Consider the following 20722-nt stretch of genomic DNA (forward strand, 5'->3'; position numbering starts at 1 on the left):
TATTGTCGCGACGTCAAGACAGAGGTCGTATTTGAAGACGCTGAGAAAACAGCAGTGGGTCGGTCTTTTTATTAACCGCGCGCGCGAGGGAGTTCCTCGTCTTTCTCGTTGTTGCGTTCTGCATAAAAGCGTGCAGATGCGCGTATGCGCTGTCGCCTTCGTCTTTTTCGCGGGACGCACGTGACATTTGCCTCCATCCGAAAATGGCATCGTCCCGATGCGCAGCCAAGGCACTCTACTTATAAAAACGCACATATGCACCGGCACCCACAGAACAAACGAGAGTTAGCTGGACAAGTAGGGTTTCCTCCGGATGACATGCACGATTTCGGGTGAGCAGTTTCGGCAACTGGAACTGCAATCGCCGTCGGGAATAACTTTGTAGTTGATATCGTTCAATCGTCGGGTGACTCGATATGGGCCGAAGTATCGTCGTAATAGCTTTTCTGAAAGTCCGCGTCGACGTATGGGGATCCAGACCCATACCTTGTCGCCTGGTTTGTAGGTTACCAATTTATATATCGTCGTAATAGCTTTTCTGAAAGTCCGCGTCGACGTATGGGGATCCAGACCCATACCTTGTCGCCTGGCTTGTAGGTTACCAATTTATGTCGTAGGTCGTACCGTTTCGCATTTTTGTGCTGCTGGTGGCAAATACGCACGCGGGCTAGCTGTCGGGCTTCTTCGGCGCGCTGACCGAATTCTTCGGCGTCAGCGTGAGTGTCGTCACACTCGTGCGGCAGCATAGCGTTCCAACGTTGTGGTGACTTCGCGCTCGTGTATTAAACTAAACGGCGTCACTCCAATAGTTTCCTGCCGGGCAGTATTATAGGCGAAGGTCAGATAAGGCAAGATTTCGTCCCAGTTCTTGTGTTCTGTGTCGACATACATGCAGAGCATGTCTGCGAGGGTCTTATTAAGCCGCTCTGTTAGTCCGTTCGTTTGTGGGTGGTACGCCGTTGTTCTCCGGTGCGCTGTACCACTGAGCCTGAGAACCGACTCCAAAAGTTCTGCCACGAACGCAGTTCCTCTATCCGTGATGAGAACTGTTGGAGCACCGTGCCGAAGGACGACGTTTTCTATGAAGAAATGAGCCGCTTCTGCTGCTGTGGCCCTCGGCATGGCTTTAGTTTCTGCGTAGCGAGACAAGTAATCGGTGGCGACAATGATCCATATGTTCCCTGTGGTAGAAGTTGAGAATGGGCCCAGGATATCCATTCCGATTTGGGCGAATGGCTTTGCTGGTACTTGAACGGAATGTAATAAGCCTGCCGGGTGGTGCTTTGCGTCTTTGACAGTCGGCACATGTTTCGACGTGATGTTTCACAGCAGCAGGTAGGTTCGGCCAGTAGTAACTGTTTTGCAGACGGTCCAATGTTCGAGTGTAACCGAGATGACCGGAGGTGACTTCATCATGGCAGGCTTCCAGAATTTCTTTTCGCAGTGATGCAGGCACGACGAGCAAGTATGGGCTGCCGGTGGGAGAAAAGTTTTTCTTGTATAGGACGTCGTTCGTTAAACAAAAAGATGGTACTCCTCTCGCAAAAACTCGCGGCACGTCTTCACGTCGTCCTTCTAAGAAGTCGATAAGCGAAAGCAGGTCAGGGTCACTGCGCTGCTCTTGTGAAATAGTGGCCGCGTTGATGACTCCCAAGAATGCGGCGTCCATAGACTCGTCATTAATAGCGGCAGGCTCGACGGGTGACCGCGAGAGACAGTCTGCGTCGGTGTGCTTCTTCCCTGATTTATAAATAATGGTCATATCAAACTCCTGAAGTCGAAGGCTCCAGCGTGCTAAACGGCCGGATGGGTCTTTCAAGTTAGTGAGCCAGCAAAGCGAGTGGTGATCACTGACGACCTTGAATGAGCGGCCGTACAGATACGGTCGAAATTTGAGAACCGCCCAAACCACGGCGAGGCACGCTTTCTCGGTAGTCGAGTAGTTCTCTTCCGTGCGAGAGAGAGCTCTGCTGGCATAGGCTATCACTTTCTCGGAGTTATCTTGCCATTGTATCAGTACGGCGCCCAGGCCTACATTGCTTGCGTCGGTGTGAAGTGCTGTTGGTGCTTCTTGGTCAAAGTGCGCAAGAACCGGAGGTGTTTGGAGGCGTTGGCGTAATTCGTTGAACGCTGTTTGTTCCTTTTCGCTCCAAAGAAAGGGGACATCCTCTCGTGTGAGCCGCGTCAGAGGCGCCGTAATAGACGAAAAGTTGGCGATGAATCGTCGGTAATAAGCGCAGAAGCCTAAGAAGTGTCTCACTGCTCTTTTGTCATGCGGTGCGGGAAACTTTGCGACAGCGTCGATTTTGCCCGGGTCAGGTCGAACACCTTCGTGGCTGACCACGTGGCCTAAGAAACAAAGTTCGCTGAAACCGAAATAGCATTTCTCTGGCTTTAAAGTCAGGCCAGCCGAACGTATAGCTTGTATAACTGCGAATAATCGACTTAGGTGTCCCTCGAATGTAGCTGAGAAGACGACAACGTCGTCTAGATAGACCAAGCATGTCTGCCACTTCAGTCCTGATAGCACAGTGTCCATTAAACGCTGAAAAGTGGCTGGCGCTGAGCATAACCCGAATGGAAGCACTTTAAATTCATAAAGACCGTCGGGCGTCACGAAAGCAGTTTTCTCACGGTCTCTCTCGTCGACCTCTATTTGCCAATAGCCACTTCGCAGGTCCATCGATGAGAAATAGCGTGCATGCCGCAGCCGATCAAGAGAGTCATCTATGCGTGGCAGTGGGTAGACGTCTTTCTTCGTTACTTGGTTTAACTTGCGGTAATCTATACAGAAACGCAAGCTGCCGTCTTTCTTTTTAACCAATACCACGGGGGATGCCCAGGGACTCCTGGAAGGCTGTATTACGTCATCTTGGAGCATCTTCTGAACTTGCTTTTGGATCTCCTCACGTTCTTTTGGAGCCACACGGTATGGGTTTTGACGGATCGGTCTCGTATTTTCTTCAACGATGATTCGGTGCCGGGTCAGTGGTGTTTGCTTGACTTTCGACGTGCACGAAAAACAATTTTTGAACTGGTGTATCAGCTCTAGTAGGCGCTGTATATCTGAGGCTGACAGGGTTGAGCAAATGTTGACAGACAAAGGTGTCGAGGCTGGGATGGTCGCCTCGTCCGGTTGCAAAGCGAAGCAATCTGGCGTGGTCCACGTCGTCGTAGTAGGCAATCGCGGTGCCCTTCTGGATGTGACGACGCTCGTTGCTGAAGTTGGTGATGAGCACTTCTGCCCGCCCATCAATTAGTGCCAGAACGCCTCTCGCTATTGAAACACCTTGCGTAAGCAATAGCGTGTCTATTCGCCCCGCTATCACCTCATTACGGCACGGCCGTTCACATAACACCGACACAAGGCAGCAAGATCTCGGCAGGAGCATCACATCATCGGCTACACGTAAACGTTGCAGTTGTTTTTCAGTGGTGGCGTCGACGTAAGGATGGGCGGAAAAGGTGACGATACGTTCTGGAATGTTGATAACAGCACCGTACTCTCGCAGAAAATCCATACCCAAAATCAACTCTTTACAACAACTCTGGTAAAAGGACAAAAGTGGCGACGAAGTTCGAATCATCGATTACGAGCCGAGCGGTGCATTTACCGGTTGGCGTCAGCTGCCCACCAGCACTCCTTATGCTCGGCCCACTCCACGGCGTCTTAACCTTCTTAAGGCGGTCGGCGAGCTCTTGTCGCATAATAGAGAAGTCAGCACCAGTGTCAATCAGTGCTGTTTCGTGGTGTCCGTCTATAATAACGCTGAGGTAGGTACGTACAAATTCATTGACATTAGTACTCGTGGTTGTCGTCGTCTTCGTCATCACCGTCGTCACGTCGTCTTTGTGTAGAGGCAAGGGAGTCTTTTTGGCGTCTCGGCGATGGGCAACTTTGCCCCAGGAGGTCGCGGCAGTTAGTTTCCCTGGCATGGGCTTGGGGAGCGGTTTCTGACGGCATCAGCGTATCTTTGGCGATTCGGGGAATTCCGACCTCGTGCAGGTGAGGGAGACCGCCAGCGACGACTTGGTGAAGACGCTTGGTTGGTCGGCAGGTGATCAGCACCATGGTCACGAGGGTCTTCAGAATAAAAGGAAGCGGGCCGAGAAAAGTTTCCAAACCGGGCTTCTCGATGACGGCAGTAGCGCGAGATATGGCCTGGTTCGCCGCAGTGGAAACAAAGGGGTCGACGGTCGGCAGTGCGCCACAAGTCAGTCCGACGTACTGGTGGTCGCCGCACAGGTTCCCGCTGCCACCACGGCAAGGTAACGGGCCGTGGCCGAAAGGGTGCTTCTTCTGGGGCAGGCGGATGACGGCGGACGGCATCGGCATAGGTCAGTGGACGTGGTTCGGGTGGTGGCGCTGGGGATGGAAAGGCTTTCCGTAGTTCCTGGCGCACGATTTCTGCAACAGAAGCAACTGGGGGATCGGTAGACGGAAAGCCGAGGGCCCGCAGCTCTTTCCGCAGGATTTGTCGAATCATTTGCCGTAAAGAGTTTTCGGAAACGGCAGCGTTTTTGGCGGCGGCACCAACAAGCGTTTGGTCGGGCAGGCGGTCAAAGTGGCGGCATCGTTGCCGGAGCGCCCGCTCAATGACAGTCGCCTCTTTGATGAATTCATCCACTGTTGTTGGCGGATTTTGTACAAGGCCGGCGAAAAGCGGTTCCTTAACTCCCCGCATCAGGTGACGAACTTTCCTTGCCATGGGCATGTCAGGGTCAGCACGGCGAAATAGACGGGTCATATCCTCGGCGAACATGGCGATGCTTTCGTTCGGCTTTTGCATCCGGTCTTCAATCATCTGTTGTGCGAGATCCCGTTGGTCCGCACTCAGGAACGTCTCGAGAAGCTTTTGGCGGAAATTGTCCCAGGTTTGGAAAGTAGGCTCCCTGTTCTCGTACCATGTGCGAGCGCTATTTTCCATTGCAAAGTAGGCACGGCCAAGTTTTTCTTGCACGCTCCAACGATTCACCACAGCGGTCCGCTCGAACTGGTCGAGCCAGTCCTCGACATCTTCATACGGTTCTTCACGGATGACTTCGGGAACACGAGGAGTCTCAAAAGTTACCTGCTAAGGGTGAGTCGTCTGGGCCGGAGGAAGATTCGCAGACGTTGAAGAGGCCGCCATGTTGGTAACAGGAGATGCCGTCAAGAGTTCTGGACTTAGGCCTAGTAGGCGCCGGCTGAATCGGTGTACTGGAGTCGCAACAAGATGTTGAGGCTCCGGACTGGGTGTATGGTCCCGAACAACGCTTTCTTGCATCAGGTTGCAGGCCCCAGCACCTCCACCAGTGTCGCGACGTCAAGACAGAGGTCGTACTTGAAGACGCTGAGAAAACCGCAGCAGGTCGGTCTTTTTATTAACCGCGCGCGCAAAAGAGTTCCTCGTCTTTCTCGTTGTTGCGTTCTGCATAAAAGCGTGTAGATGCGCGTATGCGCTGTTGCCTTCGTCTTTTTCGCGGGACGCACGTGACAATATATATCCAGTGCTGTCGCCAGACCAACAAGCATGCACCGTTCTTTATCTGGTCGAACACGCCTTACAAGCAAGCCAGGAAGTTGTGCTCTAAACCCATCATGAAAAAAAGGAAAAAAAAAGGGGGGCGTGGGAAGCATTGTCGTGTTTCATGACTTGTTCCAAAAACCTTCGTGCAGAACGCCGCTTAATTCACCTTCGCTGCAGTACACCAGTGCCTTGCAGAAAAGCACGTTATGGTATTGAAGAGGCTGTTGGCACTAATCACGGGACACAGCGCATTTTTTTGTTCGATTACTCATGCGTGTATATGGCGCATAATTGTGAGCGCTAGTAGGATCGATGATGTCTGAAAAAGTTACTACCTATCATTTGGAGCAGTGTTTGACGTTTTTGTGGTAGTTAGACAGGACGTTTTTGTGACAGTTAGACAGGGGAGGGGGAAGGGGGGCCTGCGGCCTTGTCAAGCTGGCATCACGCCAGCTTTTTCTGCAGGTCTCCTGCATCATGTATCCTTGATGCGAAATAAAGTCATTATTATTATTATTATTATTACACTAGCAAGCTGTCCCAGGCAATGAAGAACGTCACTAAGAAACGTCAAAGCATAAAAGCCTCAAACACAGCAGATGAAATACAACTGGCAGAGCTTTCGAAGTTGAATAATAAGCGTAAGGTATCTGATGTAAGAAGGTATATTATGGTGAGAATTTTACTAAAAAATGGAAAAAGCGTAGAAGCAGTGAACTCGGGATAGGCAAAAGCCAGATGTATGCACTAAGGCACGAGGAAAGCAAAGTAACTACCAATATGGAGAGGATAGCTTAAGTAGCGGAGACGTTTTACAGAGATCTGTACAGTAGTAGGGACAACCACGACTATAATGTAATTGTAGCAATAACCCAGGTGTCATCCCACCAGTAATGACATATGAAGTCAGGAAATCCTTGGAGGAAATGCAAAGAGGCAAAGCTGCAGGGGAAGACCGGGTAACATCATATCTGCTGAAAGACGGACGACAGATGGTTAGAAAAGTTAGCCATCCTGTTTACAAAGTGTCTCCTGACAGATAGGGTACCAGAATCTTAGAAGAACGCTAGCACGTCTTAATCCATAAAAAAGGGCATGAGAAGGACTTGAAGAATTACAGGCTGATCAGCTTGCTCACCATCATGTACAAGCTATTTACGAAGGTAATTGTAAGGTACAACAGACAAAATAGAACTGGCAGAGCTTTCGAAGTTCTTAATAGGTGTAAGGTATGCGATGCAAGAAGGTATAACATGGAGAGAATTGAACACGCTCTGAAAAACGGAGGAAGCGTCAAAGCAGTGAAAAGGAAACTTGGGAGAGGCGAAAATCGGATGTATGCACTAAGGGATAAAAAAGGCAAAATAACTACCAATATATATAGGATAATTAAAATAGTGGATGAGTTTTACAGAGATCTGTACAGTAGCCGCGACAGCCACGACCTTAATACTATAAGAACTAGCAGTAACCCAGATGACACCCAACCAGTAATGATAGAAGTCAGAAAAGCTTTGGAGAGCATACAAAGAGGCAAAGCTGCTGATGAGAATCAGGTAACATCAGATCTGCTGAAAGGTGGAGGACAGATTGTGTTAGAAAAACTAGCCACCCTGTTCACGAGGTGTCTTCTGACGGGAAGAGTACCAGAGTCTTGGAAGAATGCTAACATCATCCTAATACAAAAGAAAAGAGATGACAAGAACTTGAAGAATTACAGGCCGATCAGCTTGCTCTCTGTAGTATACAAGCTATTTACAAAGGTAATTACTAACAGAGTAAAAAAACAATTCAATCAACCAAAGGAACAACTAGGATTTCGAACGGGCTACTCAACAACAATCACATTCATACTATCAATCAGGTAATAGAGAAATGCTCAGAATATAACCAACCAATATACATAGCCTTCGTAGATTACGGGAAGGCATTTGATTCAGTAAAAATATCAGCCGTCATGCAGACACTGCGGAATCAGGGCGTCGATGAGGTATATATAAACATCCTGGAAGAAATCTACAGGGGATCAACTGCTACCATAGTGCTTCATAAAGAAAGCAACAGAATATCAATTAAGAAGGGTGTAAAGCGGGGGGACACAATCTCCCCAATGCTATTTACCGCATGCTTACAAGAGGTTTTTCAGAAGCCTAGAATGGGAACAGTTAGGGATAAAAGTTAATGGAGAGTACCTTAGTAACCTGCGCTTCGCCGATGACATTGCATTGCTGAGTAATTCAGGGGACGAATTGCAACTCATGATTAGAGTTAGACAAGGAGAGCAGAAAGGTGGGTCTTAAAATTAATCTGCAGAAAACGAAAGTAATGTACAACAACCTCGTAAGAGAGCAGCGCTTCGAGATAGATAATAGTGCACTTCAAGTTGTAAAAGGCTATGTCTACTTAGGGCAGGTAATAACCGCGGAGCCGAACCACGAGATTGAAGTAACTAGAAGAATAAGAATAGGGTGGAGGAGCACATTTGGCAAACACTCTCAAATCATGACAGGTAGATTGCCACTATTCCTCAAGAGGAAGGTATATAACATCTGCATCTTGCTGGTACTTAGCTACGGAGCAGAGACCTAGAGACTTTCAAAGAGGGTTCAGCCTAAATTGACAACGCAGCGACAAATGGAAAGGAAAATGGTAGGTGTAACCTTAAGAGACAAGAAGAGAGCAGAGTAGATCAGTGAACAAACCGGGGTTAATGATATCATAGTTGAAATCAAGAAAAAGAAATGGAAATGGGCCGGGCATGTCGCGCGTAGACAGGATAACCGCTGGTCATTCAGGGTAACTAACTGGATTCCCAGATAGGGCAAGCGAGTTAGGGGGAGACAGAAGGTTAGGTGGGCCGATGAGATTAAGAAGTTTGCGGGTATACATGGGCAGTAACAAGCACAGGACCGGGTTAACTGGCGGAACATGAGAGAGGCCTTTGTCCTGCAGTGGACGTAGTCAGGCTGATGATAATGATGATGATGAAAGGTAATTGATAACAGAATTAAGATGTTGGAATTCAGTCAACCAAAGGAACAAGCAGGATTTCGATCGGGCTACTCAACAATCAACCACATTCATACTATCAATCAGGGGGCAGGGAAATGCTCACTATACACCCAACCACTATACATGACCTTCATAGATTATGAGAAGGCATTTGATTCAGTAGAGATATCAGCAGTGATGTAGACATTGCGGAATCAGGGCGTCAATGAAACATATATAGACATCCTGTAAAAAATATACAGAGGACCCACTGCCACCTTAGTGCTTCATAAAGATAGCGACAGAATACCAATAAAGAAGGGTGTAAGACAAGGGGATACAATCTCTCCAGTGCTATTTACCGCGTGCTTACAGGAGGTTTTCAGAGGCCTAGAATCGGAAGAGTTGGGGATAAGAGTGGATGAAGAACACCTTAGTAACCTTTGTTTTGCCAGTGACATTGCATTAATTACTGAGTAACTCAGGGGAAAAATTGCTATTCATGATTACTGAATGAGACAATGAGAGCACAAAGGTAGGTCTTGAAATTATTCTGCAGAAAAAGGAAGTAATGTACAACAACCTCGGAAAAGAACAGCGCTTCGAGATAGGTAGCAGTGCACTTGAAGTTGTAATAGAGTACGTCACGTCTAATTAGGACAGGTAGTAACTGCGGAGTTGAACGACGAGACTGAAGTAACTGGAAGAATATGGGGCGCATTCTCAAATGATGACTGGTATATAGCCACTATCTCTGGAGAAGAAGGTATGTAACAGCTGCATCTTGCCAGTACTTACCTACAGAGCAGAAACCTGGAGGGTTCAGCCTAAATTGAGAACGACGCAGCGAACGATGGAAAGTAAAATGATAGGTATAACCTAAAGAGACAGGAAGAGAGCAGAGTGGGTCAGGAAACAGACCGGGGTTAAGGATATCATAGTTGAAATCAAGAAGAAGAGATGGACATGGGCCGGGCATGCAGGGCGTAGGCAGGATAACCGCTGGTCAATAAAAGGACTGACTACTGCCCAGAACATGAAATGAGATGACTGCACGGCTGGAAAGATTGTCCCTCATAGCGACTCAAACCAACCCTAATTTCACATGAGAAGTGTATTCATATTTTTATTTCTTCATTGAAGATCAAAATAGCCTGTAGTGCCACCCGATGGCAGCAACTTCAATTATCTGAACTCTGTAACATTACGGCAAACTAGTGCACACAGTCAACAATTTTCTTGTTAGTATTGAAATATTATTTGCCTTTTTATATTATAAGATATTGCTCCTTAAAAATGTAATTATAGGCCTGCGTTAGTAGTGCAAAATAAAGTGGCGCTGCCTTCACATGACGTAATGATCCCATGCTTGTCAGCACATCTTGAGAAACTTTTTTGTTTGGTCATGCACGCAGCTTCCAGGTCGCAAAGATTTTGGAGTGACGTGGGTTTATTACCTACACTTTGTCTCAAAAATGACAAGCTGTGATCTTTTCGGTGACTTGACTTGGCTCATGTGTCGAGAGAGTAACGACGACGAGACAAGCCATCCACGACACAAGCGCACCAACCTTGGGCGTAGGTGCATGCACTGCAGTACAAATGCAGGTAAGCTGTATAAAGCCACATCATCTCATTGTAATGGCTTGTTATTTTCAAAATTAGTTGTAAAGCTCAGAATAAATGTGGTTAAGCATAGTTACAGAAACTGCTGCAAAAGCAGGACAATGACAGCATGCACAAGTCGCTAGAAGGGCTACCGGCATCGTTATCAATTCTCAGCGTTGCTGGACAAAAAGGCACCATCGTGTTCAGAGTCTTTCAAAAGGAAAATACTGCTTATAAAATAACTATGTGCTTTGGGAATAATGACTGCAGCTGCGAACACTGCTATCGGTAAGCTTTTGGTAGTGCCAGAAAAAACTGCGTCAAAAAAATCAGTTGGTCTCTTTTAGGCTAATTGACTGGATTTCCAGAAAGGCAAGCGGGTGAGGGGGAAACAGGAAGTTAGGGGGCAGATGAGATTAGGAAGTTTATGGGTATAAAGTGGCAGCAGCAAGCTTATGGCAGAGTTGACTGGCGGAACATGGGAGAGGCTTCTGTTCTGCAGTGGGCGTAGTCCGGCTGATGATGATGATAATGACATTTGTGGCATCTTAAAAAACTGTATGCCAGTTCTTTTCATGCCACCCCTACGAATCCCCTGAATTTCAAGATCTCCAGCCAGTCTTGCAGATCACATTTGAATTTGCAGTGTCAGATGTGGCAAATGCTAATGTGGATGCTATCATTATTTGCTCCGTGAGGTGGTTAAAAATGCTTATTTTATTGAAATACAGTGCTCTTACACTGCATGATTTAGAGCTTGTTGATTGGTTTGTACATATTTTTTTTCTAAATGTAAGACTTCTTTTTCATACTGCTCTAAATTTCATCTTTTTGTGATAAAAAATTGAAGTTTTGTTCCCCGTAACTTGCTCCGAATTTTAAATTTTATGCTCTAAATGTAACATTTTTCAGCTCCAAAAACTGCTTCAAGTTCTATTTTGGCTGTTGCACCCCTGGACGAGGGCTGTTTAAACCACTACATTATTGGATATGCCGAGAAGCCTTTTATGTGCAACTGATGAAATGTTTGACTATCTTTGATCTGGGATAGCTGCTCTGTGTACTTTTTTTATGTGTAACTGTGGTTAGCTTAAAGATGCAGCTTGTGTTTAGTTTACTTATGTTGGGTTTTGTGAGTCTGTGCACATTTCATGCCATTGGCATATTTTTGGAGGGCCAATGTCATCTGTGCAAAGAAAAGCATCTTTTATTGTATTCGATTCTGTGCTCCTGTTTTATTCTTCAGTTTACTCAATAAGTACTCTCCCTGGAAGCCAAGTCATAGTTCGGTGATTCCATGTAAGATCGAACAAAGCATGGCTGGTCAACCTCTTAAACTTCTTTCGAAATTTCATATCTTGTTTTCTGAGGAGTGGAAAAAAGAGATTTGCAATTGGTTTCGCTGTAAAAAATTTTTGTAGAGGCACAGTAAATCAATAGTGACGAAAAGGTCGAGTGCCACGCTTACCTGCTCTACTTTTTTTCGAATTTGGTGATGAATTCCACAAAATATATTGAAGCTGCGCACCTCACATTTATTTAGCTAAATATAGGCGTACTTGTGCTTACAAGCAACTATATTTCGATTTTCTGCATAGTGCAAGCAGGCAAGCTCGTCAATCGCTTGCTTGCACTCACGCCACTACCCTGACAAAATCATTCCGTAACTGTCATCCTCAGTGCAGTCGACAGCTATTTCAGTTCTGCTAGCCTTTTAAGTAACTGAAGTATAGGCCTGCATTTCATACTTAACAGGCAGGAAGTCCGATCTACAATAGTATATCCTTGCACAAGGACATTTTTTGACCGGCGGTAACTGCAAGTGAAACCATATTATGCGACATGTTTTTATTGATTGTGAAAGCTGATGTGCAGGAGAATAAGAGGGGAAAGTATGACACATATAAAAAATAGGTGTTTTTTACATCGTCGCCAGAAATTTCTTTAGCATGCTCTTTTTTTTAAGTTAGCGTGCTTATATCTTTTATTTAGGTGTTATTGATATAAGCTTTGCGATATTTACGAGTAAGCATGCTGAGTAAGTAATGTGGCATTTTCACCCTTCTGTCATAGGTCCTTTTTTTAAATAAAGGCCTTTAAACTAGGCAGACAAAGGTTTTTAGGTCAAATTTGAAAATTTTTATTTAAAAAGTCTACTCTATGCAGAGAATTGAAATATTGTTAATTCTAAAGGCAAGTACGCCTATATTTAGCTAAACAAATGTGGGGTGTGTAGCTTTTATATATTTTGTGTAATTTTTGCCAAATAAAAAAAACAGCAGAGCAGGTAAGTGTGACACTCCACCTCTGCGTCATAATTGATTTACTGTGCCTCGGAAAAACTTTTTTCCACTAAAACCAATTGCGGATCTCTTCTTTCCACTGATCAAGCAACAATATATAAAACTTTAAAACTTTAAAAGAAACTTAAGAGGTCGACCAGCCATGCTTTGTTTGATCTTACGTGGAATAAACCAGTTGTAGGTCTGTGGCGTCCAGGCATCTTTGTAACAGGGGCAGTGTCAGGAGGATTACGGGGGTGCCAGAGCCTCCTCCAGAATTTTCGCTGGCCTCCCTTTGTCCTCTCCCCTCCCAAAAAAACCTAGTTCAAACACAATGTATAACTTCCCTGCCTATGTATCCTCTTCACAGAACTCGCTTGTCATCAGTGCCCCCCCCCCCCAGTAAGATATTCTGGTGCCGCCCCTGCTTTGTAACTGTGTATTATAGTAGTGGCATCCAGTCATCTTTGCAATTGTGCAATTTAGCAGCAACTTAAGTTCGTCTGGCAACTATGAACAGTTGGTGTTTTGCTGTTTTTGTTTATTGTAGTGCTTTTTACATGGCTGCGTCCAGTTGGGTCAGTGACGGCGTGCCGCATTTCATCGTGGTCCTGCGATGTCTCAGCGCAGAGACAGAGATAAAGCAACAGTTGAGGTGGGCCCAACTCTTGTCGCCCTCGGCTCCATCGAAGATGAGCTAAACCTGCGAAGGCAAGAGTGATGAGCCTCAAACAAAGACTCGTCTTGAACAGCTTTATTTTGACTGCTTCCGCACTGTCACCCCGAGCCATCAACCGCGAAAGTTGGGCGTATGTGCGCAACGAACGCTGGTTCGAAGACACATTGCCGTTGTTAGGCGACGGCCACTTTAAGCAGTGTTTTCGAGTGAGCCTGACACAGCAACTGCCGCTGCCAACCCTAACATGATCGCGCTAGTGACGTAATGCAGGCGTTTGAGAGTATGGACAGACTATAAGCCTTCACTTTTGAACAAATCGCACTGCTGCTGAAAATGAAAACATTTTCTCAGCGCAAAAAATACTGACAGGGCACCGCAGTGTTGCGACACGTTTTCTTCTATTGATAAATTATGCACACTGTATGCGAGAGTACTCCCTTCCTGCCAGAAAAGTAGATGCGGGATCTCCTTTTGCGAAAAGGATCTTTGCCGGAAAGGTGTTACTCCTTCGTCGTGTGTCACTGTGCCCGAACGCCTTTCCGAAAGATGTCCCCTTGTCTAAAGGACTTCAGGGTGCCCGTGTGTCAGGGGCATAACAGCAGCAAGTTGCTGGTATGCATTACTGTCATAATGTATGTTATGTCAAACCCAAGTACATTAGTGATAAAATCAAAATAGTGGCAGACAGTAACCACTATAAGCAGCAGACAATATACATAATGCAAAACCATGAAGGGTGTCCTGCATGTTGACCTGCCTCACTGAAATGCACAAGGCTACGGAAGTTTGCAGCAGTAGCTATGTAACATCAGCCTTGGAATGCTGCTTTCAACAGTTTGCACTAAGTATAATCTGTAATAAAGGCGGTTTATAAGCAGTGTTCAAAGTTTTTGTATAAATCCATAAAATTTTAAAAGTACTTTCTTAAAGAGCCACTCACCAGGCCCCATACCAAATTTTAGTTAGACAGCAGAAGATATTGGGTGTCCGATGATGAACATTTTGCCACAAAAATTTTTTTAATCGGTTCATCACGAGCGTAGAAAACAGGTTTTTTGAAGCGGTGTGAAACGAGGATGAGAGGAGGCGAGCTCGAAACCCTTGTCGCTCCTCCGCGTAGCCTTCGTAAGCCAAATCTCTTTCCCACTCTCTCAGGCATCGGACCAAATGGTCACGTGCGCATGACGTGCCCAAACAAGTCCAGCCCCCGAGCACGCGAGCGGGGTTGCTTTGTTGATCAGCGTTATTTTGTGCTATTCTGCTTGTTTCTGCGGGATGGTTTGGAAACGCTCGCTTAGACTCGGTAGAATAGATGAGCACAATGAGTGCACGAACGCGTAGGAGCGTTCCACGGCGGTCGTCTGCTAGATGCGCTGACCGCGGGTACACGAACGCATGCGAAATGCCGACACATTAGCCCCGCATCTCGTTGCGATTCACGGGAAAAAAATGTAAAAAAAAGACGCTCTCATTCCCTTATTGCGTCTTATTATTTATCCAGAGCTTTATTAATCTCTTCAAGCAACAAATTACATAAACTACGCATACAGTGTTAAATAATTTTCGCCATGTCACGTGCTACTGTTTACAACGTCAGAGCAGAGTCGTCTACGTAGAAGACCAACGTCACTGCATTGCCGTGTACGTAGGGCCATTCATACGCGCACCTCATGCCCTCATTTTCTGGGAACATGCCGGCAGAGGGGAGGGGGAGTAGCGTTCATCTTGAAATTTGACCCATTTCCACAGCCCGTAGCGTTGGAAATTTTGGCAGACGTGATCATGAACGTCTCGTGTACGCATTGTGCTTGTCAGCTCAAAATTGTCAAACCTGGTGAGTGGCCCGTTAAATCATAAGAAAGGCTGGCTTGAATTTATTCAAGAAACTCAGATCTATGGTATTTCAAGTTGGGGTCACGTCAGAACACTTGGAATCTTGCATCAGACTGGCACAGTATGTCCCTGCTTTTACAGCGGAGGTATATTCCTTATTTATAGCTGAAAAGGACACAATATCAGTAAAGCACCAAGGACGGCAGTATGCACAGACTCTCTAAGTGGACTAAAGGCTTTATACTCAAAATTTGATGTTAAACCTCTTCTTGGAGACATTTTCCAGATGCTTTGAAGAGCTGAAGAACATGGCAAGATGATCTACCTGGCCTTGGCGCCATGCCATCTTGCAACAAATGGACATGTGAGCAAGTTGGTATTTACTATTCATCTTGCTGGAAATGTATTCAAACAAGTTGGATGAGGAAAAGAAAGTATGTTTCAAGTACTCATGTCTTTCCTTTCTTTCTTTTTCTTCCATCGGTGTTATTTGAACTTGTTTCCAGCAAGATAAGCTGTGCCATGCATAAAGGAGCTATAACGATGGCTCATAAAACGTTTGTGATTATGAAGGTTCCTTTCAAAGAATGTATTCATAAATGCTAGACACACTAATTTATAAATCCCTAAACTACTTCTACATGAATGGAAGTCACGTTGCCACCAATGATGCTTCACTAAAGCGTTTTTGTCACCGCTGCAAAAGACATGCTCGTCACTATTTTTTATTTTACCCATAGGTGAGAAAAAACTGTAGTGCGAAAAGCTTCTTTTGATTCATCACATTCTACTAACATATGTGGAATTAGAAAAACACAGAGCTGCTTTTATAAAAGTATACAGATCGCCAACACCTCTCCAGCCACCTATGATATCTTAAAAACATGCACCAGTCGGCATGCAATACTACCAGTTCCCCTACAAGATGTTTTTTTAGAATGTTAGAGACCTAACATTTTTTAAAGCAACTGAAAAGAAGTATTTGTTCCTTTTACTCCTTTTATTTACCCTTTCACTAACCTTATGACTGGTGCATCATAGATAATTTTCTGTTTTGCACCATAAAACCCGACACCAAAGAAAGCTGTAATCACAAGACTATGCCATGTTGACTTTGCAGGAAAAAGTGTGAAGCTAAATGTATTTGTTAGCAAAACTCCTCCCTACCTGCTAAGTTGATATTTAAAAACAAAAACAAAAAAGAACTTAAACAAGCTGCTTTCTATAATTAAGGAACTTCGAGATTAGGCTACTGTGTATTCTTGTATACCTCAATGCAACCTGTTACCGATGGCAAGCAGACCACCATTGTACTGTATATTTAGGAGATTTGGCATCACATCAAGGATATTGCTGGAAGGGTCGTGGTGCAGGCTGTTTTCTCGGCCCTGTACAAACCAGCACGTTTATGTACGCTCATCAGCCGAAACAATGCAACGACCAAAGTAGGACGCGATGAAATTCGTGGAATGCCACAGCAATGTTGTATACAGCATCCCTTTATCTGGCGGTCTCTCATACATACTTTTTGACAGATGGCACATGCTATTAATAAGAGCTCCAGAGAGCATTCTCGCTCGCTTAGGACCCCCCAAGAAAGCAGTCTGGCGAGGAAGCATATGGCCCTAGGTTAGTGAACTCACTCATGAGTCGAGTCACTGAGACTCGGATTGAGCCGCGAGTCTGAGTAAGTTCTGGTGAGTAATATTTTGGTGAGTTTGAGTGCGAGTGAGTCTGGTCAAAGAAACTTTTCTGAGTGCGAGGTCAAGTGAGTCCAGCTCAGGGAAGCTTTAGCGAGTCCGAGTTAGTCCAAAGCGCACAATATATTTCTTGAGTGAGTCTGAGTGAGTTCCACGTATTTTTTGCAGACCTCAGGTGCTATCTACTCATTCTCAGCATTAATATCAGCCTTATCTAGATTCAAGTTCATACTCACATCTATCTAAACGTATCACAAAGTGGTATCGTTCATACTGCACTTCAATTTTATTGAACAGAAGCATGAATTGGGTTAGGGTCGTTCTTTGACTTCCTCTGCCAACTACAGTAGACTCTCAATAAATGGAAATCTGTTGAACGGAACTACTGCATAAATGGAACAAGTGCTTCTGACAAGAGTGATTTCATTCCGCATTCTGCTCCCCTGGTCACCTCTGAGTCAGAGGTAACCAGGGGAGCCTCTCAGTCAGAGAAATGACTGCCCAATTTTTTTTTTTAATTTCAGGGCAGCAGTATTAACTTCTGTTAAATAGAATGTATTTTCCTGGTCTTTTCAGGTTCTGTTTAATGAGAGGCTACTGTTGTATTCTAGAGAAGTGCTTGATATCTTATGTTTTCATCTCTTTTCTGAAAAATGTCCTTACTGGTTTGCAACCACTGATAATTCATATCCGAAGGTAATATATGCCAAAAGGTCCCAAAAAGAGCCCTGATTACGTGAGATAGTCATATGAAAGAGCGTTGTTGGCAAAGTCGAAAAAGGTCATTTTAGACTAGTGGACTCATGAGTCGACTTATACTCTCGTTACACGGCAAACCTAAAGTCATTTACAACGAATTACATTAAGCGGACCTAATGTAATTTTACCTGCATGCTGTCACACGACGAAAACAAATATCATTTTGAAGTGATGACCATCACCTTGGCCTTCCTGAGCCATGGATTTTGGGAAAAATAAAAATATACTGAAAATTGCATGTAACATGGGTTTATCCGCAAAAATAATTTTTATGGATAAAAAGGTGCTCCTAGAATTTAAACGTGGCTATTTTACACAACATGACACACTCGAAAATCAACATGGCTGATGATATGCGCGATGGGGCGGAAGTACAGTCCGCTGAAGCGGGGCGCACGACTGACTTCCCAAATGCAGAAATGAGACGACGGTAGCGATTTCGTGTAGTCACCACTTCGGTAATCACAACACGTACAATCGAACGATCAACATCGGCAATACAGGCAACAACGGCAACAGAGCAAAAATCAAACATGGTCTGCATCCAGCCACTGAAGTTGAGATTTGCTTTTTTTACAAACTTTCCCGCATGCTATTATGTCATCAAACCAGTAATAAGTTCATCATCCCCATAAAAGTCCTTCCCCCCTAAAAGTCCCTGACGTCGAGACTACTCATTTGGTCCAAAATTGAATGCGAATGTGTTTCGGGAACTCATATGACCGGAAGTTTCATTTTCATCAAATGACATTAGTTGCCCTGTGTGACAGCAAAAAAATGTCAGTACAAACGAATTAAACTCACTGTAAGTGACATATTTGCCGTGTGACAAGGGTATTACTCAAACTCACTCAGCCTCAGATCTAGCTGTAAGCCTGAGTTTGAATAAGCCCGGGTGAGTAATATTTTGGTGAGTTTGAGTCCAGTCGAAGAAAACTTGGTCAGTGTGAGTCGAAGTGAGCCCGGGTTAGAAAATTTTGGTGATTCGGAGCTCGACTGAGCTCTGAGTGCAAAATATATTTCATGAGTGAACTCCACAAGGTTTACCAACCTCCACAAACCTGATTTTGTGCGTATAATTATACAAAGGTGTACAAAAAATGCCTCACAGGCAAAATATTTGAGGTCTTCACTATTCATCGAAGCGACAACATTAGCGTCAGCATCCCATCTGTTGGTATCGCAAAAAGCGTGACCGCCTTGAATAACAGGAGACGCATTCACATCCAGAGTATACAGATAAACCTTGATACAACAAAATCAATAAAACCGAAGTCTTACCTTGTTTTATCGAAACTGCGTTAAATTAAAAGTTGTCCTTTTATGCAGTTTTCCTAACGATCAATTTGTTTAATGCAAAAAGCCACAAAAGCATTTGGATGATATGGTAGTAAGGTAGAAAAAATATATCAGTTACGTAAGAAAACCCCACGCCTGCACGAATGGGGCAGCACAGTCACTGCGAAAGCTAGAAGAGCGTACTTTCAGAGCCTTTTTTGAACACTCATTAGGTAACTGCTGCAAGCACACTTGCTTGATGCCCACTACGGCATGATAAAAATTTCAGGGCAGTAGGCCGGCATTTGCTGTGCTATTTCTTGTCATTCTGGGAAGCATGGTATCTGCTAAAATATTGCGAGGAATTTTCTGGCAAACAAAAGGAAGAAGAATGCAAGAACATCAAGAATGCAATAAATAGCATTCTTGTTCCTCTGAAGCAGCACTCTAAAACTTTGTTATATTTAAATTATGGACAAACACACTTCACGATATTGACGTTCGAAATACTGTGGACATGAAACCGTGAAAAGCGGATTATTTCGTTATATTTGGAACTAGGTTACGTCGAGATTAATTGCATGTTCTGTGTATTTTAAAATGCATCATTCGTCGATAGCTTGCATTCGTGTTTGTTGCTGTATTTCCGTGTCTCGTATTTGTGCAGATCACTCGAAGTTTTCTATCATTGCATTTTGTGTCATTTTAGGTGTGAACCACCTTGTGCAGCTACTGGGTCTGAACAGTCAACCCTGTGATGCATCTGCAGCAATTTTCGTGAGCAGGCGTCTGCTGCATGTATCATGCATGCCACGTACAAGAGGGAAAGCACTCTGAATAAAGAGAGAGAGAGATACTAAAATGAGAGAGAGGCAAGGTGGTCAACCAGAACTATAGCAGCCGGTTTGCTAACCTGCGCTAAGGTGAGGATGAAAGGGAAAGAAGGTTGAAAGGAAAAACGTGAAGGTAGACTCGCGAGAAAAGAAACACAAAAGGAAGGTGTAGAGCAGGGATAGCCTTTTAATAGGCCAATGCCACGCCAAAAGGGCAATAAGGCCTCGATTTAATTTTAGTGTGTATCATTAATATATATTGCAGGGATTATATTGTTTTTAGAAATGCGAATAAAGATCGTGGGCCTCTAGCAGTTTGCCTCCGTCGAAATGTAACCGCCATCATGGCAGGGATTGAACTTGTGACCTTCGGACCAGCATGCGAGCATCGGGACCACTGTACCACCGAGTCTGGCATTGAGAGTCGAAGAAAGATTGAATATGGCACCAGAATTGGAGCTGTTTCTGCGATGTGCCCATTGCAACATTAATGTTTTTCAAAAACAACCTCTAGTATTCTTCGCTGGCAAAACCAAAATGCCGAAGAGCACAACTGCCGTACTCTTCCGAGACATCTACAATGAGCGAGCGTCAGTGTATTACCAGATATCATATCCGCTTAGTATATAAGGGTGCTGCGCTGGCAATGCAAGCTATTAGAGTACATATTCAAGAATACTTTATCGCAATGTGAAATGAACACTCGAATAGCTCGTGCGCTCCATTGAGGTCATTAGAATTGTCAGCATGGCTTCATTACTTTTGCGATAAGTGCAACACCGCTACAGGGCTGTTTTGTTTCTGTATTTTACTATTTTTTTACAGAGAGAGAGAAAAAGAGAAAAACAATTTTAAAAATCTGTCAATCATGTCGGGCATTTCCCGTTGCCCCTAGCCGTTGGCCGGAATCCCTCGAGACACGCTGCAGCAAATGCTTAACTGATGTCTCGCTGGACTTTGGGGTCTGGGCTGCGGAGCAGGGCCTCCCAGGATTCCAGAGTGTGACCGATCATTCTGACTCGGACATGCTCACACCACGTGAACCAAATGTGCTGCCTCATCACAAAATTTGCACTGGGACCGGAAAACTTCTGGGTGCCACTTGCTGTAAAGTAGGGGGATTGGAAAAAACCCCGTCTGTAACTTTCGTCACATCACATAACTTCCTCTTTCGTATACTGAGTGATCTGTCCGCTCCAGGGTGTATACTTGCCGATTTACCATGTAGTGTTCTACGATTTTGTAGTAT

The 20722-nt window shown here is 44.9% G+C and overlaps 1 protein-coding gene across 5 annotated transcripts in view; it reads left to right on the forward strand.

Annotated features, from left to right (window-relative positions):
• The window catches only part of LOC119177121 (tetratricopeptide repeat protein 5), an 80832-nt gene extending 61330 nt beyond the window's left edge, over positions 1–19502 (forward strand). For 3 of the 5 annotated variants that reach the window (XM_075878137.1, XM_075878138.1, XM_075878135.1), the window contains one exon: positions 9917–19502. In XM_075878137.1, the coding sequence (XP_075734252.1) occupies positions 9917–10252 (336 nt within the window). In that variant the 3' untranslated portion in view covers positions 10253–19502. The remainder of the gene's footprint in view (positions 1–9916) is intronic. The other 2 variants (XR_012887084.1, XM_075878136.1) reach the window with 2 other exon arrangements.
• Positions 19503–20722: the final 1220 nt, after the last annotated feature.

This window comes from Rhipicephalus microplus, chromosome X (assembly GCF_043290135.1).
Source record: "Rhipicephalus microplus isolate Deutch F79 chromosome X, USDA_Rmic, whole genome shotgun sequence".
NCBI lineage: Eukaryota > Metazoa > Arthropoda > Arachnida > Ixodida > Ixodidae > Rhipicephalus > Rhipicephalus microplus.